This window comes from Phytophthora parasitica (assembly GCF_000247585.1).
Source record: "Phytophthora parasitica INRA-310 unplaced genomic scaffold supercont2.8, whole genome shotgun sequence".
Classification (NCBI taxonomy): Eukaryota; Oomycota; class Peronosporomycetes; order Peronosporales; family Peronosporaceae; genus Phytophthora; species Phytophthora nicotianae.
The window spans coordinates 1,759,388-1,783,923 of NW_008648994.1; the positions used below are offsets into that span (position 1 = coordinate 1,759,388).

Here is a 24,536-nt window from a genome sequence, read left to right on the forward strand (position 1 = left end):
GAAAACAGACGTGATAAAGTACAAAACAAAAGCAAAAAAGACAACAAAAGACCGCAACTTGTTGACATGTGCAAAGGTTGGCAGAGCAACTAGATCTCCGCCTGGTCGTTCGTGATGAACTCCTTGATAGCCTTCTTCTGCGAGGACATGTCTCGACCCAAGTCCGCACTCAGCTGCCGTACAATCTGCAACATATAACAATATGCAGCCGTCAAAACTTATTCAATGGATGAGGACAGAAGAGCGCGCTTACCTTCTTGACCGTGAGCTCTTCAGCGTTGCCGTGGGCAATGATGTTCCTGACCTTGCTGCAGACATCGGCGTCCAGGGCCTCCGTCTCAGGCTTCGACTCTTCCTTATCAGCAGCATTGACCTCCCCCTGCTCGGCAGCAGGCTGTGCCTCGTCCTTTTCCGCTTCGTCGTCCTCGTTGTCACTTTCTACGACGCGCGACTTCTTCGGTCGACGAGTGACTTTCCTCTTCTTAGTGGGCTTCTTCGCTTCTTCAAAGTCGCTGGATGATTCGTCACCTTCAGACTCGGTGACTTCGCGGTCGTCTTCCTCCTCTTCCTCGTCGTCAGCTGCAACCGCCTTCTTCTTGGTAGTTTTCCGCTTTTTCTTCGCTGGCTCGCTTTCGCTCTTCTTGGCGTTCTTGGTCTTTTTCGCCCGCTTGTTCGCTTTCTGCTTCTCCTTCCTCGAAGCAATCGCAGCCTTCTTTTCACCAAGCTGTTACAACAACCAACAGACACTTAATCATTACTAAATTCCAAAATCCCACCCGGACAATGCTCGCATTCGCACCTTCGTCACCTGCGGGTTAAACAACCAATCAACCAATCGGTCAAGCAGCGCTTCCTTGTTGTGAGGCTTTCCTTCCTCATCAAAAGACTTCTTGGACCGATCCACCTGCAAGCAAAACGCAATAAACGTTAGTACAATCGCAAAAAGACAGAAGCTGTAAGTTCGTAGTCCTTACCGCCAGCAGATCCATCACTTCGTGAACGAAAATGAGTTTCCACTTGCCCATCTTGGCAACAAGCTGCTCGCGCGACTGCAACAAGCAACAACCAACAAGAACATCAATCAGATCACTGCTAAAACAACATTCCAGTTGCAGCAGCCTCGCAAACCTTCTCGTCCTGCTCGGTGATGCCCGAGAAGTCCAGAATGTGCTCCTTAATCACTTTCACCTGTGTTAACCATCGCAGCCCTCGTTATTCCAAACACAACCTCCATCTCTTCTCGTAGATCACTTCACGTACATTCTTCTGCTGGAAACGACGGCCGTACATGATGCTGTAGAGCTGCTTGATCATGTCGTGCTGCTTCTTGCCCAGAGCCTCGACCTGCCGCAACCAACCAAACATATCGTTAAAGCACGTAAAATAGACTGAAAAAACACTGCAAATTCCGTTGCCTTACGTTGCTTCTGACAAACTCCATATCGCGCACTTTGACGCCCTTGCCCACGGGAGGCGAAAACTCCTCGGGCTCGTCACTTTTGGCTTGCGTGAAGGTGAACGTTTGTGTGGCCTTGCGCACACGGCCGCCCAGACTCGTAGACGCGGCCGAGGACCCAGAGACTGGCGCCTGGTTGGTCGTCTCGGCTTGCGCATCCACGGTGAGCTCCGTCTCGGGCTTCTGCGGCTCGTCGGTCGTCATCGTTGCTGGCTGGAGGCTCGCGCGCTTTTGATTGTGACACCCCTGCCGCTCAAAAGACGGACAAAAACTGAGCGAATACGATACTCCGTACTAAATAACACGTTAGAATCTCCTCGATGCTTGTCAAAAAGCCACAACTTCAAGAAGCATGTTGGAAGAGCAGTGAGTTTTGCTGGCGTTGGCGCATATGGCGAGTGCCAGCGCTAGTGTCAATGACATGCTAGGTACTCTAGAACATATCCTTGTGTGGCATGCAGCAATTACATCGTTTTTTATCGCGGCATTTTGCTGCCAGTCGCAACTTGTCACTGTCGCCAAGAAGTGAGACCACTAGGATTCAAAACGATCACTCGGCTTGGGCCACAAGTTGGGAAGCCCATTTGACCAACGCGGCAAGGTCTCCGTAAAGTTGAAGTGATATCAGGAGTTGCACGGCAAAGTGGCCTCTTGCGGAATGTGTACCCAACGCCCAAGGCGCCAACATTGATGCATGCCCTAGCGGCGCAGTTTCCTTCGAGACTCGATCCCCGCCAATTTGATAGCCTGTAGAGCTCCTCGCTGCATCGTCGCTGGCCTCGGCAAAGCGAGCACTGCATCATGTACGGGTCTGTAGATTCTTGACCTGCTGGTCTCCTTTGCTGACTATCCCAAACTCTCGAAAAATTAAAGCAAGAAAACGTCAAAAACCCTCTTCAGAAAACTTCTCTCTTTACAAATTTAAAGTATAACGTACAAAGTCAGAGCACTTACGTCGAATCGTAAAATTCACTTTTTCCTTCCAGCGTCGTTGAACAAACTTTTGTTTCCAAGACCTTGCATTACGAAACTTTGCCCAGCGCGAACAGCGCCAAGCCAAGCGTGACATCTTCATCGGGATCCCTCCGCCACACTTTCCAGCGCACTCACGATGACGGACGCCGCGGACTACCACGCGCTGCCGGAGCACGGCTCGTTCTCGGGCCACGGCGCCGAGCGCGTGAGTCGGCGCAGCTCGCAGGGTCCGTCCACGACTGTACCCGCTGCTTCCACCGACAAGGCCACGCCACTACCCAGCGGCTCCACAGACGAAGCGATGATGGAACTGGGCGATATTGACGACGACGCCGTGGCCGTTGTGCCTCGTGGTACGCCCAAACCGCTTCCCAACGCCTTCCTGGGCCCTGGTTACGGCCGCAACTCGTACTTCACGTGGCGCCTGCGCATGAGCACGTTACTGGTCGCGGCGCTGGGAATCGCAGGTATCGTGGCCTTCTGGGTGTCCAAGGAAATTGGACATGGTGGCGTGTACGTACAGGACGTGGGCTACGCACTGTCCTTCCATCGTACAAAAACCACGGCGTGTATTGCAGGCACAGACTACTGCGGCGCTTGTGACACTATTGTGGTGTACGCCATGTTGGTGTATCACGTAGCTCCTCTGCTAGTGATCATCGGTCTGCCAGCATCAGGTCTGCGAATATTTGAGCCTTTTCGACGCCGTCGAGACGGCGGAGGCCGTCAGAAGATCCAACGCTCGGTATTTTTCCAGTTCTGCGAGTTGTTGAGTGTTGTGGTGCTGGTATTCAGTCTCCTGGTGATTCTTTACTTCGTTTATGCCATCTTTCAAGGCAATAATTTCCATTGCAGTCAGACACGAGCAATTTTGTACGTGGCCTTCGCAGTGGTGACATTTTTCGCGAATTTCGTGGTACTCACATACTTTGCTCGCTTCCGCGAACATCTGAGTATGCAACTGGGAGCTTTTAAAGAAACGGATCAAACTGGTGGCATTCGATCACGACTACAACGTCGACGCAGTAGGTACAAGTCGGAGCGCACACGGGTGGTCAATGATTTACGTAAACACCTTTACAAGGAGACGTCGTTGGGTAATGTAGCCAAGATGGAGACGCTATTGGAGTACGCCAAGGAGCGGCTGGGTACGGAATTCGCCCGTGAAATGTATAACGATGCCAGGTTGGTGTTCAAGCTGTTCGGTCGCTCCAAGAAGAACCCCATTCATGTGGCTGCGTATCTTGGAAACGTCCAGGCGCTGCAACTGCTTTTCGAGGCTGGATTCCGTGTAGACAGCTATGATAAGGTGTCTCGTGTGCGCTTTACGACTGGTGATTTGTTCTGGACATTCGCGCAGATTTTTGTGACTAAGCCTTTTACGTCTGAAGACGAGATGGCGGCCTCAATCTTCCGCACGACGCTGGTTACGCCACTGCATTGTGCTGTGAGTACAGGGCAGATCCAGGCTGTGCAATGGCTTATTGAACACGGGGCCAACGTGAATCTCAAGTCCAAAGCTTCGTACTGGTCCGACCGGATGCCGCCGCTTTTCGTCGCTGATAACCCGGATATCGTAACTCTACTGCTTGAGGCGGGTGCGAACCACCTCGAAGTACCCGATCCTGGTCATATGAACACCCTGACAGTGTTGCAGATGGCCTACATGCGAGGCAACTTCCCTGTTGCTCACGAACTGGAAGAATGGGGTGCTGATGTGGCGCTTACACCTCTGCATGAAGCAGCTGCCAAGAACAACACATCAGCTATCAAGAAGCTACTTAAGACTGGCGCGGATCCAAACTGTGTGGGCGAGTATGGCTACACTGGTATGCACCGTCGTACACCGTTGCACTGGGCAGCAATCACCGGCGCCGTCGAAGCAGTGAACATGCTGCTAGAAGCTGGATCCGATCCAGATTTCCAGGATGTCTTCGGTCGGTCGCCACTGCACTGGGCTGCACGTGTCAACAAGCCACAAGTGGTTCGATTACTACTGAGCAAAGGCGCTGATGTGAACTTGCGCGACTACCGTGATCACACTCCTCTGCTGTGTGCTGCATCCTCCAAGAACGTGAGTGTCGACCTGTTTGAATGTCTCGTCGAGCATGGCGCAGATATCGATGATCGTCTTTCGAATGGCGATACAGCGCTGCATATTGCTATGAAATGTGAGCAGAAAGGAACGGCCTTGGCACTACTGGACGCAGGAGCGGATGTAATGGAGACGAATCGTGATGGTTACCGCCCAGTGGACTGTACCACGTCGACGCAGTTACAGTTCGAGATCAAGCAGGCTGCTGGAGACCGCGACGTTATGATCAGTTATACGCACTCGCACAGTGAATTCGCATTGAAGATCCGCGACAGTCTTGAGCGTGCGAACATCACGTCTTGGCTTGATCTAATGGACCCCACAGGTATTGGAGGTGGTTCAGTGTGGCGTGAGGAAATCGCGCGTGGCATCAAGAACGCAGAAGTGATCATTTGTCTGTACACTGAGGACTACCCAGGCTCGGAATGGTGTCTCAAGGAGCTCGCTTTGGCTAAGCAACTGGGAAAACCGATCATCGCCGTGTCTCCTGAGGGCGCACCAGTCACGGATGAGATGCAAGTGTACATTTACACACGACAAATGGTACCGTTCGAGTCGGCGATCAAGAGTATCAACGACGCCAACAAACGGAAAGTGATGTACGAGTACGACGAGGAGCGGTTTGCGGCCCAGTTCCGTCTGCTATTGGACGGTGTACGCGATGAGATTGAGAAGCATCGCGAGGCAAATATTGTCGGCGGCAGTAGACGTCGATTGGCCAATGGCACCAGCGTGGCTGGATTCGGTGAGAACATCACGGATTGGGACCCAGCCACTCTGGATAATATCCAGTTCGCCTTCGTCTCGCATGGAGATCATCATCACAGCTTCGTCAAGCGATTGCATGACCGACTACAAGACAACCAGGTGCGGTGTTTGCTGGACGGTACACAGTCGTATACGGACATGACAGAGCGTATCCACGCTGCCAAGGAGGCTATCCTTAAGTGCGAGGTGTTTATAGTGGTGCTGTCGAGGAAGACCGTCAATAGTGAGCTGGTGAAGGATCAACTGGCGTTCGCGGAAGACAAGGGGAAGCCGATCTTGCCAGTCATGCTTAATGACATGGAAATCCCGCTGGATAAACACTACACGCTCTCGCGTCTGGAGCTGCTCCACTTCACGCCGGAACTGGGCTTCAACTCAAGTTTCATGCAACTTCTGGGCCGCGTGCGGGATAACATGACGAGTGCGAATGCGTCCTTCAACGCACCACGTGCATCAACACGGCCGACCTTCCGGGCCGTAGCTCGAATGACAGCCATGGGGCATGCGCGGCAGAACAACAGCATGGCTGTCAACGCCGCCGCCCGCGCCTTCCTAGGACGTCCTCGACTCTCGGAAGCGGGGGTGGCTCTCGTTTAAATTTTTTATAAAGTTGCCTCATCGATTGCAGAGGCACTCCTGCAACAACCTGCACCGGAATAGCTACAGTAAATCAAACACTTTTTTTTCGATTGTCCGTTAAAGTACGACTTCAAGCTGTTGAACTACCGCCAGAACGCGATCTGCAGAGTAGAGCGATGGCGGTGCTGGGCAAGCGCAAGGGGGACGAAGTCCCCGCCCACGACGCCAAGAGAGCGAAGGATGAGGCTCCTCGTAGGTCGATTATATCCCCTTTAAAAAGCGTGTAATGCTAACATTTGATTCTTTTCATTGTCGCGCAGTTTGGACCCCTCCGTCGGATCTCGTAGCTTCTTCCAACTGGACCAAATTCACGGAACTTGTGAACAAACGCTTCAAGTAGGCAAAGGAAATTGCTGTTGAAGTCTTAGAATGATGTTTAATGGTGATATTGGTAATAGGTTGTCGCTCAAGACGCCGCAGGAGCTCTGGGAATGGTCAGTTGACAACCTCGAGGACTTCTGGGGAGCGGTAGGAGATGAATAGTTGAAGAGGTTGTTGGGTAGTGAAAGCAATACTAACCTGTGGAGTTGTGTAGTGTTGGGACTTTACGGGGATGGCGGCGTCGCAGCCGTACTCGAACGTGATCGAGGACAAAGAGAAGATGCCAGGTGAGGAATCTGGCCTCAGTTTTGCTGCTAAACTTTACTGACTCACGTGCACGAAGGTGCCAAGTTTTTCCCGGGTGCGCGACTGAATTTCGCGGAGAACTTGCTCCGCTTCCGTGATGATCGTCCTGCTATAATTTTCAAGGCGGAGACCAGCAACCAAGAGGATGTAATTTCGTACAAGGAGTTGTATGATCGTGTGGCAGCGTTATCTGCTCGGCTGGCAGAGATGGGTGTTGTTGCTGGTGATCGGGTTGCAGCATTCATTCCGAACATCCCGGAAGCGATCATTGCCATGCTGGCAACCACCAGTTTGGGAGCTATTTGGTCCAGTTGCTCGCCTGATTTTGGTGCTCAAGGCGTTTTGGATCGTTTCGCTCAGGTATGTCGATGTTTCTTGTTATTGTACTTCACCTGCTGGTTAATGGCATATTTTTTCGTTATAATATCTGTCACTAGATCACACCAAAAGTGATGTTTACAACTGATGGTTATTTCTACAAGGGGAATCGCATCGATACATTTCCCCAGGTGAAGAAAATCATCGATGAATTGCCGACTGTGGAAAAAGTTGTGGTTATTCGCTTTACCGTTTCGAAGGCTCACGACCTGGATCTGTCTACGATTCGAAACGCGATCTACTATGATCGATTTATCGAGGAAGCTGTGGAGCTTGTGAAGGACCCGATCCCCTTCGCCCAGCTACCATTCGACCACCCTGTCTATGTGATGTACAGTAGTGGAACTACTGGACTACCGAAGTGTCTGGTTCAGGGTCCGGGTGTGGTGCTGAACCACCTGAAGGAACTTTCAATTGTACGATACTTAAGTTTGGCTGGAAATTGTGCTGAAAATGTGTGAAGCTAACAGTGTTTATTTGTAGCATTTGAACATACAACGGGAAGATCGCGTGTTCTACTACACGACAACGGGATGGATGATGTGGACGTGGCTAGTGAGTACTCTCGGCGTTGGAGCAACGATTGTGCTCTTTGACGGCAACCCGTTGTATCCATCCACCGACGCATTGTGGAAATACGCGCAGGTCAGCATTCTTCAATGATATTATTTGGAAACTTTGAAATCTAACGTCGATGTACAGGACGTTGGTATGACTGTGTTTGGCACAAGTGCCCGATACCTGGCTGCGGTTATGGACTCGGGCTGCATTCCCGGCAAAAAGTTTGATCTGTCCAAGTTGAAGTTGATCACGTCCACAGGATCGCCGGCAAGCACCAACATATTCAAGGTTCAATGACACTTTTTGAATAATCACAAGATTTTTACAAACTGACACCGCTATAGTTTGTGTACGAGGGGATCAAGAGCAATGTCCAGTTCGCCTCCATCAGCGGGGGAACTGATCTGAATGGGTGTTTTGCTCTGGGTTGCACCAATCTCCCAGGTAGGGAAAGTTTATACAGTGCTTCATCGGTAAATATTCTAATACCGAATTGTATAGTGTGCGACAGTGAGCTCCAGACACGAGGTTTGGGTCTAGACGTGCGCATTTTCAACGACGACGGCCAGGAAATCGTCCTAGAACAAGGCGAGCTTGTCTGCAAGCAACCGTTCCCATCGATGCCGCTATACTTTTGGAATGATGAGAGCGGAGCCAAGTACCATGGCGCCTGTAAGTCTAAGAATCTGCAGATTTTTTTTCTATCGATGTGAATTCTGACTCGTGAGTATTTTGCAGATTTTGATACCTTCCCAAATATCTGGAAGCACGGTGATTTCGCTGAAGTAACGAAGAGTGGTGGGGTTATCATCTACGGTCGCTCTGACGCGACCTTGAAGCCAGGTAGGGGATAGCCCGTATTGCTCAATTACGTGTTTATCGACTAATTTCACGTGAAAATTGACTCTACAGGTGGTGTCCGTATCGGAACTGCGGATATCTACAAGGTGCTGGAGAAAATGGCAGAAGTGGCCGACTCGGTGGTTGTCGGACAGAGTTATACTCTGAATGACGGTACTCCAGACGTCCGTATTCTGCTGTTTGTAGTGATGACAGAGGGTTACGAGTGTACCCCCGCCTTCCAGAAGAAAGTGCGTCAGCGTATTCGAGACCAAACTTCGCCCCGACACATGCCAGGGATGGTCGTTGCATGCCCCGCTATTCCTCATACTGTGAGTGGGAAGAAGGTGGAGTTGACCGTCAAGAAAATTATTGATGGACATGCGGTTACCAACAAGAACGCCTTGCAAAACCCAGAGAGTCTGGCCTGGTTCGAGGAGTTCGCGACGTCTTTGCGTGAAAACAGTGCAAATGGAGCGTGATGCAAATGGAAAAATTGCCAGCTCGTCTTAACCTGAGCGGTGTAAGCACAATGAAAATGTTTTTAGCTGTTACGTGTATGCAGAGCTCTCTCTGTTCAATGCTCTGTTCAGCAAGATCAAGTCTGTGCGTGGAGAACTTGAGCAAAGTGACGATAGATATCGTCGCCTGTGTTCCACGGTACGACCGACGCCTTAATCAGCGTTGGATTGCTGTCGATTCGCTTTTGCAGCCCATAAGATCTTCCATCAACTTCATCCGCGCGTGCAAACACGACATCGTTCCTGTGAAATCGAAGTCGCAACATCGATTAGTACACGGAGCTCTCCGATAACCTCATTTCAACAACTCACTTTGTCAAGCGCGATGCAGGACAGAAGTCGCCAATACCATCACCGACGTAAAGAACGTGAGAGTACTGCTTCTTGTTGCGAATCGAGTCCAAGATGCTGCCTTTGCACAAGTTAGACGGACACCACGAACAGTTCATCGGTTGATCATGATGCGGACGAAGACGAATCCTGGTGCGTCCGTTGTCCATGGTCTCGAGATCGGCTTGGTTTGTCAAGACCTCGTTGATATATGGCGCCAGTCCATGGAACTTCAGCGCTTTTTCGATGAAGAGGCTGTTGCCATCGCTGATGATCTTGACTTCTGCACCAAATTGCTCCACTGCCATGCGAACAGCATCGACCATGCGGTTTTGGATTGGAATTTGTGCCACTCGCGCACAGATTAATTCAGGCGTTAGCTCCGGTTTTTCGTTAGCCAAGATTTGGTGCAACTCATCAAATACGCTTGGCCACACTGGATTCAGTGCGTGTCGTTCCTCGAGTGTCTTGATCAGCTCTGGATGGAAGCACTGAAAAGCGAATCTGTCCGAGTCTTTGTTCACCAGCGACTCGTCGAAGTCGAAGACCACCAGCACTTGTCCAGAGCCCGAGAAAACCTGGGAAATGGGTGAGAACGTCTTAACGCTCGCTTGTGCCACCTGCTTGCTGGGATACTGGTGAAAGAAGTTCCGGAGTAAGGAAAGCACGTCATCTCCGGCCTTCCATTGCTGGACTTGAACGGTGTCCGGGAAAGTGTTCGGCAGCGACAGTACTTCATTGCGAGCAATCACCGTGATGTCGCTACACAACAGAAATCATTGTCAGCAACGTTTTATATTGATCAACCGGCATGTTTTCTCACTTTGGCACCTTCGTCGATGGACAGAAGTCTTCAATGCCTCCACCAACGTACAGCACTCTTGCGTACCGATGTTGCTGCAGGATCCGTTCCAGTACAACACCTTTGCACAAGTTATTGGGACAGTTCCGACAGCCATGCGGTGCCAAATGGTTTCCATGGTAAGGTCTCACTCTCAGAACCTTGCCTCCGTCTTCAAAGTGTGTCGAGTTGGCTACCACCTCACTCACTTGATCGGCCAAACCATGATGTTCCAGAAAACTTCGAACGCCAAAGACGGTGGAGTCGCTCACGATTTTGCACGTGGCACCGAAGTCGTCTACTACGAGACGGACGGCGTCCAGTATGCTTTGACTGAATGGGAGACGTTGCGCTGCGTTGCGGATATCCTCGTGTGTCACTTCGGGGTGATGTTTAGCGAGTTCCACGAAGAATTCGTCCATGGTTTTGGCACGGTCGATCTTCTTGTCTGCTGCATTTTTGGACCAGATTGTGTTAACCAGATCGGCGTCGAGTGCTCGGGCGATGTGGACGTTCGAGTCGACATCCACCAGCGTGTGGTTGAAAGCGAAGAGCACTAGGACGTCCGCATTGAGATGTGTTCCTAGTTTCATGCTTGCCATTTTGAAGCCTGTCGGTATCTTTCGGACTGAGAATCTCAGAGCAAGATTTCAATCTTTGTGATCAATGATGACGTGACGACTCACATTTCAACGTGAGTGCATCAAATCGAGATGAGTTATATGCACGACGTCCCTCCTGAAATTGAGCTTGCATTCTCAAGTGAGCGAGCGATAGAAATCGCCATCGTCGACAACGAACTTCGACAATAAACAACGCTTTGTATCAATCCAGAACCTCGGCATCTTCGGAATGAAAAAAGTGTAATACATGTAGTTGAAGCGCGTCGAATGAACTGATACTTCGAAGTCTTCCATTTCACGGCGGTGGCGCATGGAAGAATTGCGAGAAATGGCGATAAATGTCATCGCCCGTGCTCCAGGGCACAACAGAAGCCTCGACCAGGTTCGGGTTGCTGTCAATTCTATTCTGGAGCCCATACGATCTCCCATCCGCTTCATCTGCGCGTGCAAATACGACATCCTTCCTGTGAAAATATACCAGAAAACACGTTAGCATGCTCTACATTTTCTTCAAAACACAAAAAATAGCGTACTTTGTCAGGTGCGTCGCTGCGCAGAAATCGCCCGAGCCGTCGCCAACGTACAGCACAGACGAATATGGATGCGCTTTACGCAAGATGTCGACAATTCGGCCCTTGCACATGTTCGTAGGGCACCATTCACACCCGTGAGCTTCAAACGCTTCTCCATGGTACGGACGCACACGGAGTCGACTGCGACCATTCTCCAACGTCTCGAATGAAGCGGGGTTTGTGATGACCTCGTTTACATCCTGCGTCAGTCCACGGAGCTCCAACATACTCTCGATATACACCGAGTTGGCATCACTAACGATCTTCACATCGGCGTTGTATATTTCCGCAGCGAGACGAAGAGCATCCAACATGTGCGATTGAATAGGAACACGGGCGACTGTGTCTCGAATCATGTCCGGAGTGATGTCCGACTTGTCCTCTGCTAACACTCCGAGCATATCGTCCATGATCTTCGTCCACGACGGCTGAGTCTTACGCCGTTCCCGCAACGTACCAAGAAGTTCGGGGTATAATTGTTGGAAGATGAAAGTGTCCGAGTTTTCGTTGATCAGCGACCAGTCATAGTCAAACACGACCAGTACACTACCGGAGATTCGAGGAATGGTACGAGGACTGACGTATGGAGACGGACAAAACTGAGCAAACCGACGGTAAATGTCGTATCCTGTACTCCAGGACACAACGGGCGCGTGGACGATGCCAGGGTTTTCGTTGATTCGTCTCTGCAATCCGTACGGATTTCCATTAACAAGGTGAGAGCGCGCAAGCACGACGTCATTCCTGAATCCACAATATCAAATGTTAGCGATACGTTTGCGGGTCAACGCATATGTCAATGACTCACTCTGTTAGACGGGATGCTGGGCAGAAATCTCCTGTCCCGTCACCAACGTAAATCACTCGGGAGTAGGCTTTTCCGTTGCGAATCGAGTCCAAGATGCTGCCTTTGCACATATTTGTAGGACACCAAGTGCATCCATGTGGATCCAGATGATCGGCGTGGTAAGGACGGATCCGGAGTCTGGTGCGTCCATCATCTAAGGTTTCGTGCTCGACAGGGTTGGCAAACACTTCCTTGACGTGTTCACTCAGCTCTCGGTGTTGCAGCATACTCTCGATGTAGAATGTGTTGCCGTCACTGATCACCTTGACTTCTGCACCGAATAGATCCACTGCCATGCGGATGGCGTCAATCATACGCGCTTGGATTGGAATTTGCGCTACTGTTTCGCGAATCAACTCAGGCGTCACATGAGGCTTTTCAGTGGACAAAACCTGGAGCATATCATCGAACACACTGGGCCATATCGGCTTGTTAGCGTGTCGTTCATACGCTGTCTGGCACAGCTCTTGGTGGAACGACCCGAACACAAAAACATCCGAATCCTCGTTCACTAATGAGTCGTCAAAGTCGAAAACCACCAAAAGATCTCCAATTTCTCGAGGCATTGGCGTTGGAACTGAAAAGTTCCCGTCTTGCTCAGCGTAAATCAACGTGTCGCTTGCGTTCGCTTGACGACATTCAGCGTACTGTCGATAGAAAAAGTTTCGGAAGTATGCGAGAACGTCCTCTCCTGTCTTCCACTGACGAATATGTGCCTGAATCTGATCAGGGTTCTCGTTCAACAATGTTAATAACTCATTCTCTCCACTACAGCGAGCAAACACCACGTCGTCCCTAAAAACGCACAGTAAAATGTTAGTAAATAAAACGCATATCTTCTGGCAACATCATCACTCACGCTGCCAGTTTCGTCGATGGACAAACGTCTCCAACATCTCCACCAACATACAGCACTCTTGCGTACCGGTGTTGCTGCAGGATCCGTTCCAGTACAACACCTTTGCACAAGTTATTGGGACAGTTCCGACAGCCATGCGGTGCCAAATGGTTTCCATGGTAAGGTCTCACTCTCAGAACCTTGCCTCCGTCTTCAAAGTGTGTCGAGTTGGCTACCACCTCACTCACTTGATCGGCCAAACCATGATGTTCCAGAAAACTTCGAACGCCAAAGACGGTGGAGTCGCTCACGATTTTGCACGTGGCACCGAAGTCGTCTACTACGAGACGGACGGCGTCCAGTATGCTTTGACTGAATGGGAGACGTTGCGCTGCGTTGCGGATATCCTCGTGTGTCACTTCGGGGTGATGTTTAGCGAGTTCCACGAAGAATTCGTCCATGGTTTTGGCACGGTCGATCTTCTTGTCTGCTGCATTTTTGGACCAGATTGTGTTAACCAGATCGGCGTCGAGTGCTCGGGCGATGTGGATGTCCGAGTCCACGTCTACTAGGACGTTGTCAAAGGCGAAGAGCACCAGCACATCCGCTCTTCCCATGATGAGTCAAATGTTGGAAGATCTTTTATGAAAGGGTGCGTAAACTTGTGATAAAATATGCTATGTGAGAGTTTTTGCGAATCGTCAATTTTGATTTTTGGCGCGTCATTTTTTTTCAGCGAGACGGTGGTGGCACCTTTGCGACGATGGTGGGGCTCTCGGCGTCGGAGCTGCAGGCCGAGACGCTCTTCCCTGGCGATACGGTCGAGTACTTCTCTATGGTGCGCAGCTCGCTACCAATTTTCGTGCTCCAATTTTCTCTAAAAGTCTCACAATTCGCGGCGGACTGATGCTACAGGCGTTCGTGGCGGGAGACCCGCGCGGCCACCGTGTATCCAAAGTCCTGCGCATAGACCGCAAAGAAGATGAGTTTCCTATACGCGTGGATACCCAGGAGATGTACGACCGTGAAATTTGGAGAAGAAATGTTACAGAATAGAGACATTCGTGCATTTTTATTCTAATGTGGTGGCGTGTTGCATTAGGCTCCCGCTGACCATCATGTTGAAGCGGAAGCGAGACCGGAACGATGTAGAGATTTCGTCAGATGGTGCGTGACTGCTATGTGTTGAGTAATTACAGCTTGGAGAGGAAAGTATTGGACTTAGATGGGGTGGATTGGTGCTTTAGATGCAAAGTGGAGGAAGTTGCGGACGTATCGATTGGTTGATGGAGAAGTAGAAGGCGAGACGCGTGCGGATCGCTTGAATGCTGATCTGAAAAAGGTGAGACGGTGCTTTTCATTTTTTATAAAGCTGAATGGCTGACTTTTTTTTTTTTTTTTTTTTACTATGCAGGGTCTTGCCGATGCAATGAAGGCCACGAAGAAGCAACTAGCAAAGGAGAAGGAAGAAAAGGCAAACGCTGGTAGCAAGAAAGTTATGAGTAATTACTTTACGAAGTTAAGTTCAACTGACGAAGGAGAGACTACCAGTAGCCAACGCAGTTCGATCGATGCGATTACGACGCCGGAACGGAAGAAAAAGAAGAGGAAGCCGTTGACGCCAAGAGACAATACGGATCACTATTCGAGTAGTCGACCTCATGACAAGAGCGTCTTCAAGAAGAGCCGTAGTGATGAAAAATATTCGAGGAAGAACCGACCAGAGGACGACACGGCAGAGCGAAAGTTTAAGTACGACAAGCAGGAGTCATGCAAGAGGAAACGAAGTGAATCAACACCGAAGAAGATAAACCAGACAGACGCAGCACCCAAGAAAAGCCAAGAGAGGATCAGCAGATTTTTTGGTGCAGAGCAGAAGCAACGTCAAGTGAAGAAGAAGACGAGCCTCAAATTGAAGAAGTTTGTGAATCATGCTGAAGAGAAGGATGTGATCAAGGATATTGAGAAGAAGAAGCGCACGGTTTGGGGCTTAGATGAGTATATTGCGCTAGATGGGAAGAAAAAGGAGCTTGAGGCGGAAACGAATGCTGAGTTACGCGATAATCCTGGAAAGAAAGTGTGGAGTGAACAGCGAACGAATTATCGCAAGAAAAACGAAGCAGGTGGATCACTTAAGTCGTGGTTGAAGCCCCTGGGCAGTGGCAAGCGGAAAAACGAACTAGAGGACATCAGCGGAACCCCCACGAAACCACAGCGATCCAAGCAACGAGCTCTCAACCTTGGTGCTGACAAGCAAAATTCTCCCAAGATGGACCGAAAGAACTTAAGCTTTTTGCTGTCCAACAGATCGGCTGATACAGATCATCGCCCAAAAGAAGCGAAACACAGTACGAATCGTGATGATCTTGCTTCAAGGGAACATGGTCAACTTCGCAAGAAACGAAAATCTTTGGGCATTGTGAGCGCAAGAGTACGTTGGAAAAGCTAGGCCCACCGCATTGCTTGTTGTGCTAACTATTATGTGTATCTTCCTTCATGTAGACCCCAAAGCAGACAAATCAATGGTACCACAGAAAGATTCCCCATTGAGCACCCCCAGCGGAAGTTGTAGCACACATATAGGCATGAATTTTTTTAACTTGTGAGCCCTGGATAACTCTGTGTAGCTCAAACCTAGTAAGTACACAACACCCTAGCGGATTTTTGCAATCACGTTCTTTTAGCGAGACGGAAGCCACCATCGTTGATCTTCCAGATGCCGACAGTGTAACACAAACGGATGAGAATAATTTCTCGCAACATCGTGATCGTAGCAGAGATGACACTAAGCTTGGAACCAGGCACCTCTGTCCACTGCACCGCGACTTCCTGCAAAATAAAAACTAAGTAAGAAAAAAATTAAATCCGTCAGTATTTGAGCAAAATGCACCTTGATTGCCATTTTGCTGCTGGCTGCGAGGTACAGCAGCTCGACGTCAAATGCCCAGCGTTCGATATGCATTGGAGCAAACAGCACACGTGCCGCTGTGCGATCAAAGAGTTTGAACCCACATTGTGTGTCCCGCACATTTTTGATGCACAGCGTCGACACGATCAAGTGGAAGCCATGCATCAATAAGTTCCGGAGCGGGTTTCGCTTGGCAATAGCCTCTTCCTCAAGGTGTGCGCGACTACCACACACCACCACACCATTAGGGTTTGCAGCTTCGTCCATGGCCGTGGCCAGCTTGTCAAAGTCCCTAATTTCCGTAGCATTGTCTGCATCTGCGAACAAAATCTGCAGACCACGAGCTCGCATGATGCCCTTGCGGATGGCTCCACCCTTGCCGTGGTTCTTCTGTAGCTTCAAAAGACGGATACGCTCCACCGAGTACTCCTGCACCTCCTTCATGACCACATCCACTGTTCTGTCCGTACTGCAGTCGTCCACTATGATAATTTCGTACGAGAACGAAGAATCTTTCTGCTTCTTTTCATCCAAAAACGCCACCGTGTCTTTGATCGTCACCAGGATACGTTGCTCCTCATTGTACGCTGGAATCACCACCGTCAGTGACACCTCAGCCTTCTCGTCGCCTAAAGACCCAAATGGCAATCTGTACGCACACAAAAATTGTAGTATGAGTTAGTGATGGTTGCACTCATAATGTCTTCATTGTGAAGTCATGTACGCACAGTTTGTTGGTATTCGGGTCTTGGTACGTGGCTTCTTGCGGTGGGTCCAGCTCTTCAGCGAGCCGCTTGGCTTCAGCAATAGGAGCGCGAATCCAGGCGAATAACAGTACGGCGCCTGTTACTACAGCAACGGAGACGAGAATAAGCGCCGCATTGAGCGCCGAGGAGGTCAGGACCATGGCTGTGATCGTTGCGGAAGCTCAATGCCGCGGTCGAACACGTGTGCAGGTTGACACAGGTGTTTTTTTTTGCATGTAAATGTGATTTAGTCTGTGATTTAGTCAAAATTGTATATTATTTGCTATACGAGCGAGGAAGAGTCATCTGGGTGCGACGTAATCGGCTTGGCTACACTTTGATGAACCCATTTGTTGCTGTCACCATTGGAGAGGAAGACCCACCAGTTTTGTAGAACGCCGCGGTCGAATGGAGAGCGTTTGTCCGGCAAATTTTGCAAGTAGGTGATGGATGAGCGGCGGGCATGTTCCCATGAGGTCTGTCAAAACACCGATAGTGTTAGCTTTCGTTGGTGCAAACATCATCACCTTTAGTGCATGTTTGGCATGGGTGTTACAATCGCGGGAATCCAGGGTATGTACGCACCTGGTTCGTCGAGATGAGGTATGCCTGGTAGCAGAAGAGAGGTACGACGATGAGGAGCACGCACATGAGCATGAACCACAGCACAATGAACAACGCGTTGGCCTTGAACCAGTCGTTGACGTCGTCTTGCTCCGTGAAAGCCTCTGATGTCACATCGATCATCGCCGCACCTTCCAGAATCTGCAGGAACAAGTACAACACGAACAACCGACGGTTGTTCTCGCCCACGCAAGTCCCAACGCAGTCGCAACTGCAAGTGAACGGCAAAAGCATCAAGTTATTCGTCTTGTAGTAGAACCATCAACACTGCCGACTGCAACACGTACTGGTGGTCGTATTGTCGCGTACACCGAGCGCAATCCTTACTTCAATTACCACACAAACAACTACGTCAGAACTGCTGCATCTTCGTCGTTATACCAATAGACCGATCCGTTGTCGCACCAGTGTTTCGTCCTTAGTGGTTGGAACACGTGACACTCGTTGCAGAAGTGCAGATCAGTGCTGCTCCCCTGATGTTCGTTCTCCTCTCCATCGCCTAGCAATTCCGTGTCGTCATCATCTTCCGTTGCCATTCGTGGTGAACTACCAAGTTCTGTAGGTGTTGTAGTTTGAACCGGTGCCAGCATTGGTCTCTTGTCGAGCTGTCCGGGCGACGAGCACTGCAGCACCACGTAGCACGAAATGGCTGCAACTGCCACGACCAAATACACCACGAACTGACCGGTTGGCAGCGCTTGCGGACTCAAAGCGCCCTTGACACCCAGGACCACATAGCCGTACACGTGCACGCCCACCCACCAGGCCCTAGCGTACCATTTACGCAGCGTCGCGGACCGAACAGGGTTCTCGACATTTCTATTCCGTGCCATGGCCACAGTTTTCAATTGTGACAATTTCAAGGTATACTGAAAGCAAGTTTTATTTTTGTAGTCATGTTTGGGGAATCCACAGCACATGTGCAAAGTATTCCGTTCTACTGTATCTTGCGGCCTTACATCATCCCCATCATCTCTGTGACTTGCTCCACGACGGCGTCCACGACGGGCTCTTCCTTTCTGTAGTGCAACCACGACAACATGTGAGATCAAGAGTTTAAAATGTAGCCATGTCTGACACACACTAACGTACCCTTTCGTGGTCAAGTCGGCGCCTTCAACAGGAGGCAGCACTGGAGCCATCGTAGACGGGGGTGCGACGTGTTCTGCTGTGGCAGCAATAGCCTGCTTCAGAGCGTGAGATCCTTCGACGGGAGTAGGTGGAGGTGCCATTGGAGCTTGGACAGGAGGGGCTGGTGGAGCTGGAGCTGCAGTCGTGGGAGCGATCGGCACAGACTGAGGTTGAGGTGGCGCTGGCGCTGGTGTAGCTGGGATGGAAGGTGTAACCGGGGTATCCGATGTAGTAGTCTGCATCACCTTCGTGGCTTCCTTCTGAGAGGTGTTAAATGTGAACGATTGCATGCCGCCAGTGGCTGACGAAGAGCTGTCAGTGTACTTAACGAAGCCGGAGTCACGCGCAACAGGATTCACGCAAGCACCCAACGAAGTAGCCGCACCAGGAACTTGCAGTTCAATGTCGACCACCCATGGCACCACTTCTTCCTCTTGTTCTAAGATGCAAATACAGTGTCAATTTATGTTAGCTGACTGAAGGAGTCACAAGAACTCACTGAGAATGCGCCAATTGGCCCCTGTCTTGTCGGGATCATTGAAGTCGTAAACCTGTGACCAGTGGTTATTTGTTGGTTCCAACCGTGCGTCCGTGAAGTTCTGTAGCACGTATTAACATCAGCGTCAACGAGGTTTTCTGTTTTACAGATAAGCTTTAGATTCATGAACATACCCGCTCAATGCCGCAGTAAGCCCCGTTGAATGGGGCAAATGCCATCTGCTGTGAAGTCTCGATTATAGGATCTGTCAGCGAATACAGATAGATGGAGCAGCCCGAGCAGTCCCTAGTACGGAGTTGCTTGCTGGCAACGACATAAAACCAAACGTATTCTCAGATAGCGCTAGAATACAAGAAAACACATGCGGTTCTTACCACGCGATGGTGAAGACGCAGTTGGTGCAATTCCGAACGAAAACAGACTCCGAGCTCGGACCTAATACCACAGTTACAGTGAATATGGATCCATTCAACGCACTTTCCTTTTAATACAGACTTACCGACGAATACCCGGCAGTTTGACAGGTTGTCGATCTGCACCTGGTTGATGTGATCCAGCAGCATGATTGTGCTTCCCTCCAGGTCTGAAATGTCAAAAGGTTGTCTATCGAAGCCCATACCACCGCCACCAAAGTCAAAACAATATCAATAAATAAATAAATTAGTCTCAAACAACAGTAACGACGCACCCTTCAATCTGCCCAGGTAGCTTCATGAGCGTTTCGTTCTTTTTGTTGCGGAACGTGTAAGTCAATTCGAACTCGTAGAGCCTCCATGCTGCTCGGTCCTCGAACTTCTTGCCATCGGAAGCAGTGAAAATCATCCTGTTATCAGTGCTCGGCCAACTTGGCGGCTTTTTGTTCCAGAGAACAAGTGACTCCGCTAAACCTTTGTCTGTTACTCAACGTCGCTTCAAGATCACGTGGTGTGCACCACTCATATTCGATGTGGACCACATATCCAATAGACTTATCGGGACGCAATACGTATGGTGCGGCACCCCCAGCTGCAGACGTCGCTACTGCGGCCTCTCTTTATCCTCTTGCTGTCCGTCTTCGCGTATGCAACGTACGTGACCAGCTACACCGCCACATTCTCTAGTTCATCAGCAAGTTCCAGCTCCAAATTCTCCGTAGAAGCTCCCGAATCTGTAGCTCCCGACCCCGTCTGTTTGTCCGACAATGGCGAGTTTTCGTGCTCAGCGCCGCCACCCGCGCCAGCTCCAGTACCCCCAGTAGACCCACATGAGCGCCACATTATGTTCGTATCCATCGCTATTAAAGGACACGCGCAACCGTTGCTCCGAGTGGCTAGCGAGATGAAAGAGCGAGGATACCGTGTATCATTCGCCACCCACGACTCGGGACGGGAGTGGGCACACGCGTACGGAGTCCCTTTCCTCTCCGCTGGGGCTTTCCCCATCTCTGCCGAAGATCTGCGTGTCAAGCTCCGAGCTATGACGCGCGACGCCTCGAATTTCCGAGGAATTTTAACCATGTTTAACGACATTTACGTCCGAGCAGCCAGGCCCATGTTCGACGCATTGCTACCTAAGCTAGAAAACAACGGGACCAATACTAATGTACCGGACCTATTGGTGATGGATATTGCCTCTGTGGGAGCTCAAGATCTCGCGCATAAGTTGAAAATCCCCTACATTCTGAACTCGCCATCCCTTCTATTTGATCTTGGTGGAGCGCCAAGTTATGTGCCTGCATGGGGCACGGGATTCAGCGAGAACATGTCTCTCTGGAATCGGTGTATGAATATTCTATTCCCGAGGTTACTATCAGTGGCGTTAACACCGCCGTTCATGGAGCTCAACAAGATGCGATATGAGTTGGACCTGCCTCCGTTTCGGTCCCAACACGATTTATTCAAGGGAGCTCGTGTGATTTTAAACACAGCATTTGGTCTTGAACATCCGCAACCTCTTTCACCTCTTGTGGATGCTGTGGGACCGATAATGCCGGTACCAGGTGGAAATGCTAGCAAGTTAGAACGTCAGCCTCTTCCATCGGCGCTACTGAGCTGGCTGGATGCGTCTATTGACTCAACACCGTCGTTGCGGCTACGCCAGCGCTCAGCATCTCATCGAGCCAAGTCTACAGAGCATGACCTTGAGACAGCTGCTGGAGGCGTGGTATACCTGAATCTGGGGACGATGGCGTACATCGACGCATGGCAGGCTCAAGCACTCGTAGAAGGGCTGCTAATGGGACCTGAAGATCCACCTGTGAAGATTCTATGGATTCTTCCGACTGATCAACGCGGTATTTTACCGCCTGCATTGCCGCCTTCTCTGGTTGTAAAGCCACCTAGTTCATCGCTGTCGAACCTGGAAATCCTGAGTCACCCAGCCGTCAGACTTGTAGTCTCGCACTGTGGAATGGTGTCAGCTCAAGAAGCTTTGGTCATGGGTAAACCGTTGTTGTGTATTCCCTTCTTAGTAGACCAACCGGATGTGGCCGCACGTGTTGAGGATTCTGGAGCGGGTATTTCGCTAGACAAGAATCTCCTGTCGGGTCCGTATGTACACGGTGCAGTCAGTGAGTTACTCACCAATTCCTCCTATACCCGTGCTGCAAGGAAAGTCGGTACCTTGTTGGAACGCGCTGGTGGCACCAATCGAGCTATTGACGTGATCGACGCTGCGCTACGACTGGGGTTCGATCATTTGGCTACACTAAACCTGACAGCTCCATGGCACAAGACCGCTTTACTTGACGTTTGGGCGGTTTACGCCGCCCTCATTTGTCTACTAGCTGTGTTTGTACGCGTTCAGTGGTTGCTACTCTACTTCCTGGTGTCCGAGAGCTTTAGTCTCCTCTGCAACTTGATACTGGGCCCACCACTTCCTCTTACATCGATGGCTGAAGGATACGACGAAGAGTACGAAGACGATGCTGAAGGGATTGAAGGGAATAGTGGAGGCAGTGACACGTCACAACCCGCTAATTAGTGCAGCGTTGGAGAAGGGATAATAAATACTTCAGTACATTGACAAGCTACGCTCGACCAGTGAACGATTCATGGCGATACGCTGCGAGTTCCTCCTGGAACTTCTGCTCGCGTTCGTGGCGTCTTCGAGCAGCCTCGGCGGCCTCCGCTTGACGCTTTTCACGCTCCTTTCGTGCCGCGGCGGACAGAATGGGCTGGTCGTCCCAGGTTGCTATTACGAAATCATTGTTTTCTTCTTGTCTAGTGGGCGAGTCCGGGTCAGAGCCACAAGTCGCAAGGACTAATTCGCAGTCGGCCTCTGTAGCCATCTCTTTATCGGCGTGTAGCTCCGTTTTGGCGTCTTGTGGTGAAGCGAACAGTGTCGACACGAGGGACGGACGTCTTGTCAGAGTGGGAACTGAATCTAAACGAGGATCGCTCTTCTTTGGGGCTACATCCTTTCTCTCGGAACGAGTACGGTAATGCGATTTACGTGAGTGTGGTGGTACTGACGGTGCTGTGTGACGCCGAGGGGTAGTTACAACTGGTTCGGGTGAAACAGACTCTGATTTTTGTCCAGCACATTGAGCGAACGGATATTTGAGCAACTCTGTGGCATCTGGACGCATGGACGGATCGATCTGGAGGCAAGCCAGGATAAACTCTCGAGCGTTGGCCGACAGAGTATCAGGTAGCGGTGGGAGCTCTTCCATGTTGGCGATGTAGTACAACAACGCAGCTTGGGAATCAAAGCGACGGTCTCCCCAAAGAGGACCTCCTGTCAGTAGACGAAGAACCGTGCAGCCAAGACTCCAGATGTCAGCCTTTCGACTACGACCCGTTGATTGTTTGATGACTTCGGGTGCCATGTAGTTCGGAGTACCGTGCAGTGATAGCATCGAGCCATTGGGGATGGTGGCGCTGTTGATTAACCGAGAAGAACCGAAGTCGGCGATCTTAACGACACCATTCTGGTCTACCAGAATATTTGCGGGCTGATAAAAAAAATAAGAAGGGATCAGTAAAGTGGATTAAGAGTAGGAAAAAGTTGAAGATTTACCTTAATGTCGTGGTGGATAATATTCTTGGAGTGGAGATAAGCGACTCCGGAGAGTAGCTGATGCGTAAATCGACGTACAACCCTTTCGTTGCCTCCAAACAGCTTACGATTGTGCTCGAGACTACCTCCAGGAACCCATTCCGTGAAGATTGACAACGTCTGTGCCGTGTTATCCACGTGACAGCCGAGGTATTTCACAATATTCTCATGTTTCAAGCCTCGCAGCAATTCCACTTCTCGTGTGGCTTCTCGAATCGCAGAGTCGGTCTCCTCCAAAATAGGGATCTCCTTCACTGCCATCAAACAACCAGTGTCTTCATCACGGGCCAAGTACACCTAGGGTAGGAGACAAGTAAGATAGAAGAATCACAATCTTGTTAAACAAGCCGTACGCACCGTTCCGTAGCTTCCAGCACCGATAGAGGCACCTTTCTTCCATTCAGTGACCTCATCATCCTCGAAGTCGTCAGTGGAGTAGCCTCCCTCTTCTTCTTCGCCATCGCGCCCGCTCTTCTCATCTGCGTCAGAATTCGTGACGCCCTTCTCCACTGTATCTGAAGCCCCGTCCAAGGAAGTAGTTGTTTCATCGAACCAAGGTCGTGATATTGGGCGATCTGTTGCCGGCCGAGTCTTGTCGATCTCTGCACGCATTCCGGGAGAAATTTGCTGTAAGGAAAGATCGAGCATTCGCCCCTGCTCGGGGTGTTTCCTGGCCTCAGCGATTAGAGCATCTAATCGACTGTCAGACCGCCGTAACAATGCGTGTTTTGAAGCACCACCACCCATTTGTGACTGATGTTGAACAGAGGTCTCTTTTCTAGGAGTGAGACGTAGGCCTTGTCGGACTCGCTATAGACGTCCCTCTACCAATCGCCTTCACAAGACAAATGAAATGCAAAACCGCCATTTCTCAGCCCAGGGCGAAATAACTCGTCCTCCAATTTTCTTGTTCACCGCGTACACTTGATAGCAGCCTCTTGGATGTCATGAAATTTAGTTGGGTCTTATGTGTTCAGCTTTTCTCATAACCGTTGCCAGTCACGGGCTCGAGGGTCCGCGCTGACGAGCATATCTCGATGGCGGAAATATTGTCCGAGACATGCAGTGATTCGTGTCAAGCGCTGCTTTTTCGCTCGTGACAATACAAGCTGGCATGGCTCCCGTACATGTATCACATGCTTGCATTCTTATCGCTTCTATACTGTGTATCAACGGCTAAGAATTGCGGCGTTTGCTGTCGCCAAATCTTGTCCGATGGAGACGTAAACACGTCATTCTCTGCTTGAAAGATTTTTTTTAAATGTATTTTGCGTTTGCCGTTTTAGTGTCTCCCTCGAAATGCCACAGGATATCACGTATCGTGTCTTTCAGTTCATTTTGATAGCATATTTCCTTTGCTGAAGAAGGAAAAAATTGACACGTCATTGAAGTTGTTATGTTGCTCATGTACAACATTATCACTTCAATTTGAACAGCTTAAGCAAAAAAACAATACGTTCACCCTCACGTACAACCGTGACAGTTTATTCTATAGGTTCAAGCGTTGCATCTTCACGACCAACTCAAAAAAGGGCAGGCCTTGCCTAAGGCACAGTACGGGCGGCCATGCCGCCCTTGTGGTGAATCGCGATCAAGAGATTTGCCCTGCATAATTTCTGAGCGGCCGCGTTGGAATGGGTCTGTGAGGCTAATTCCACCGGCACCTCTCCATGTAAATT

General features: G+C 50.3%; 11 protein-coding genes across 23 annotated transcripts; 4 read left to right on the forward strand and 7 right to left on the reverse strand.

Moving 5' to 3' along the window:
- Positions 1–36: 36 nt before the first annotated feature.
- Positions 37–2,339, reverse strand: PPTG_06081. 2 transcript variants are annotated; one of them, XM_008899842.1, is made up of 7 exons: positions 1,421–2,339; positions 1,261–1,344; positions 1,129–1,188; positions 975–1,049; positions 800–904; positions 254–724; positions 37–185 (listed from the first exon to the last, which is right to left on the reverse strand). In XM_008899842.1, exons 1-7 carry the CDS (start codon positions 1,658–1,660, stop codon positions 90–92), a joined length of 1,131 nt encoding a protein of 376 aa, XP_008898090.1. In that variant the 5' UTR covers positions 1,661–2,339; the 3' UTR covers positions 37–89. The 2 variants fall into 2 exon arrangements, with proteins under 2 accessions (XP_008898090.1, XP_008898091.1); XM_008899843.1 differs by having other exon boundaries at positions 1,261–2,339.
- Positions 2,340–2,567: 228 nt separating this feature from the next.
- PPTG_06082 (hypothetical protein) lies at positions 2,568–5,891 on the forward strand (the record flags this gene model as incomplete). The annotated part of the gene is made up of 1 exon (XM_008899844.1): positions 2,568–5,891. One exon carries the CDS (start codon positions 2,568–2,570, stop codon positions 5,889–5,891), a length of 3,324 nt encoding a protein of 1,107 aa, XP_008898092.1.
- Positions 5,892–6,049: 158 nt separating this feature from the next.
- On the forward strand, positions 6,050–8,821 carry PPTG_06083 (acetoacetate-CoA ligase; the record flags this gene model as incomplete). The annotated part of the gene is made up of 12 exons (XM_008899845.1): positions 6,050–6,125; positions 6,194–6,269; positions 6,332–6,401; positions 6,469–6,541; positions 6,598–6,920; positions 6,998–7,354; positions 7,422–7,583; positions 7,641–7,787; positions 7,844–7,943; positions 8,001–8,171; positions 8,238–8,342; positions 8,412–8,821. The coding sequence occupies 12 exons, from the start codon at positions 6,050–6,052 to the stop codon at positions 8,819–8,821; spliced, it is 2,070 nt and encodes a 689-aa protein (XP_008898093.1).
- Positions 8,822–8,937: 116 nt separating this feature from the next.
- On the reverse strand, positions 8,938–10,633 carry PPTG_06084 (hypothetical protein; the record flags this gene model as incomplete). The annotated part of the gene is made up of 3 exons (XM_008899846.1): positions 8,938–9,103; positions 9,173–9,952; positions 10,014–10,633. The coding sequence occupies 3 exons, from the start codon at positions 10,631–10,633 to the stop codon at positions 8,938–8,940; spliced, it is 1,566 nt and encodes a 521-aa protein (XP_008898094.1).
- A 316-nt stretch (positions 10,634–10,949) lies between these two features.
- Positions 10,950–13,528, reverse strand: PPTG_06085 (hypothetical protein; the record flags this gene model as incomplete). The annotated part of the gene is made up of 4 exons (XM_008899847.1): positions 10,950–11,118; positions 11,188–11,970; positions 12,035–12,868; positions 12,933–13,528. The coding sequence occupies 4 exons, from the start codon at positions 13,526–13,528 to the stop codon at positions 10,950–10,952; spliced, it is 2,382 nt and encodes a 793-aa protein (XP_008898095.1).
- Positions 13,529–13,615: 87 nt separating this feature from the next.
- On the forward strand, positions 13,616–15,813 carry PPTG_06086 (hypothetical protein). Of its 7 annotated transcripts, XM_008899851.1 has the most exons (7): positions 13,616–13,749; positions 13,827–13,927; positions 14,014–14,078; positions 14,159–14,253; positions 14,326–15,154; positions 15,219–15,342; positions 15,414–15,813. In XM_008899851.1, the coding sequence occupies exons 1-6, from the start codon at positions 13,675–13,677 to the stop codon at positions 15,332–15,334; spliced, it is 1,281 nt and encodes a 426-aa protein (XP_008898099.1). In that variant the 5' UTR covers positions 13,616–13,674; the 3' UTR covers positions 15,335–15,342; positions 15,414–15,813. The 7 variants fall into 7 exon arrangements, with proteins under 7 accessions (XP_008898099.1, XP_008898096.1, XP_008898097.1 ...); XM_008899848.1 differs by having other exon boundaries at positions 14,326–15,342; XM_008899849.1 differs by having other exon boundaries at positions 13,616–13,927; positions 14,326–15,342.
- PPTG_06087 lies at positions 15,295–16,797 on the reverse strand. 2 transcript variants are annotated; one of them, XM_008899855.1, is made up of 3 exons: positions 16,548–16,797; positions 15,802–16,468; positions 15,295–15,740 (listed from the first exon to the last, which is right to left on the reverse strand). In XM_008899855.1, the coding sequence occupies exons 1-3, from the start codon at positions 16,724–16,726 to the stop codon at positions 15,582–15,584; spliced, it is 1,005 nt and encodes a 334-aa protein (XP_008898103.1). In that variant the 5' UTR covers positions 16,727–16,797; the 3' UTR covers positions 15,295–15,581. The 2 variants fall into 2 exon arrangements, with proteins under 2 accessions (XP_008898103.1, XP_008898104.1); XM_008899856.1 differs by having other exon boundaries at positions 15,295–16,468.
- Positions 16,798–16,799: 2 nt separating this feature from the next.
- Positions 16,800–18,031, reverse strand: PPTG_06088 (hypothetical protein). 4 transcript variants are annotated; one of them, XM_008899858.1, is made up of 5 exons: positions 17,595–18,031; positions 17,477–17,515; positions 17,245–17,400; positions 17,151–17,174; positions 16,800–17,043 (listed from the first exon to the last, which is right to left on the reverse strand). In XM_008899858.1, the coding sequence occupies exons 1-5, from the start codon at positions 18,020–18,022 to the stop codon at positions 16,896–16,898; spliced, it is 795 nt and encodes a 264-aa protein (XP_008898106.1). In that variant the 5' UTR covers positions 18,023–18,031; the 3' UTR covers positions 16,800–16,895. The 4 variants fall into 4 exon arrangements, with proteins under 4 accessions (XP_008898106.1, XP_008898105.1, XP_008898108.1 ...); XM_008899857.1 differs by having other exon boundaries at positions 17,151–17,400; XM_008899860.1 differs by having other exon boundaries at positions 16,800–17,067; positions 17,151–17,400.
- A 16-nt stretch (positions 18,032–18,047) lies between these two features.
- On the reverse strand, positions 18,048–20,559 carry PPTG_06089 (hypothetical protein). Its single transcript, XM_008899861.1, has 7 exons — positions 19,508–20,559; positions 19,319–19,422; positions 19,194–19,254; positions 18,993–19,122; positions 18,820–18,919; positions 18,282–18,759; positions 18,048–18,208 (listed from the first exon to the last, which is right to left on the reverse strand). The coding sequence occupies exons 1-7, from the start codon at positions 19,639–19,641 to the stop codon at positions 18,145–18,147; spliced, it is 1,071 nt and encodes a 356-aa protein (XP_008898109.1). The 5' UTR covers positions 19,642–20,559; the 3' UTR covers positions 18,048–18,144.
- Positions 19,772–23,230, forward strand: PPTG_06090 (hypothetical protein). Its single transcript, XM_008899862.1, has one exon. The coding sequence runs from the start codon at positions 19,807–19,809 to the stop codon at positions 21,778–21,780; it is 1,974 nt and encodes a 657-aa protein (XP_008898110.1). The 5' UTR covers positions 19,772–19,806; the 3' UTR covers positions 21,781–23,230.
- PPTG_06091 lies at positions 21,580–23,644 on the reverse strand. Of its 2 annotated transcripts, XM_008899863.1 has the most exons (3): positions 23,215–23,644; positions 22,819–23,154; positions 21,580–22,753 (listed from the first exon to the last, which is right to left on the reverse strand). In XM_008899863.1, the coding sequence occupies exons 1-3, from the start codon at positions 23,602–23,604 to the stop codon at positions 21,827–21,829; spliced, it is 1,653 nt and encodes a 550-aa protein (XP_008898111.1). In that variant the 5' UTR covers positions 23,605–23,644; the 3' UTR covers positions 21,580–21,826. The 2 variants fall into 2 exon arrangements, with proteins under 2 accessions (XP_008898111.1, XP_008898112.1); XM_008899864.1 differs by having other exon boundaries at positions 22,819–23,644.
- Between the last annotated feature and the right edge of the window lie 892 nt (positions 23,645–24,536).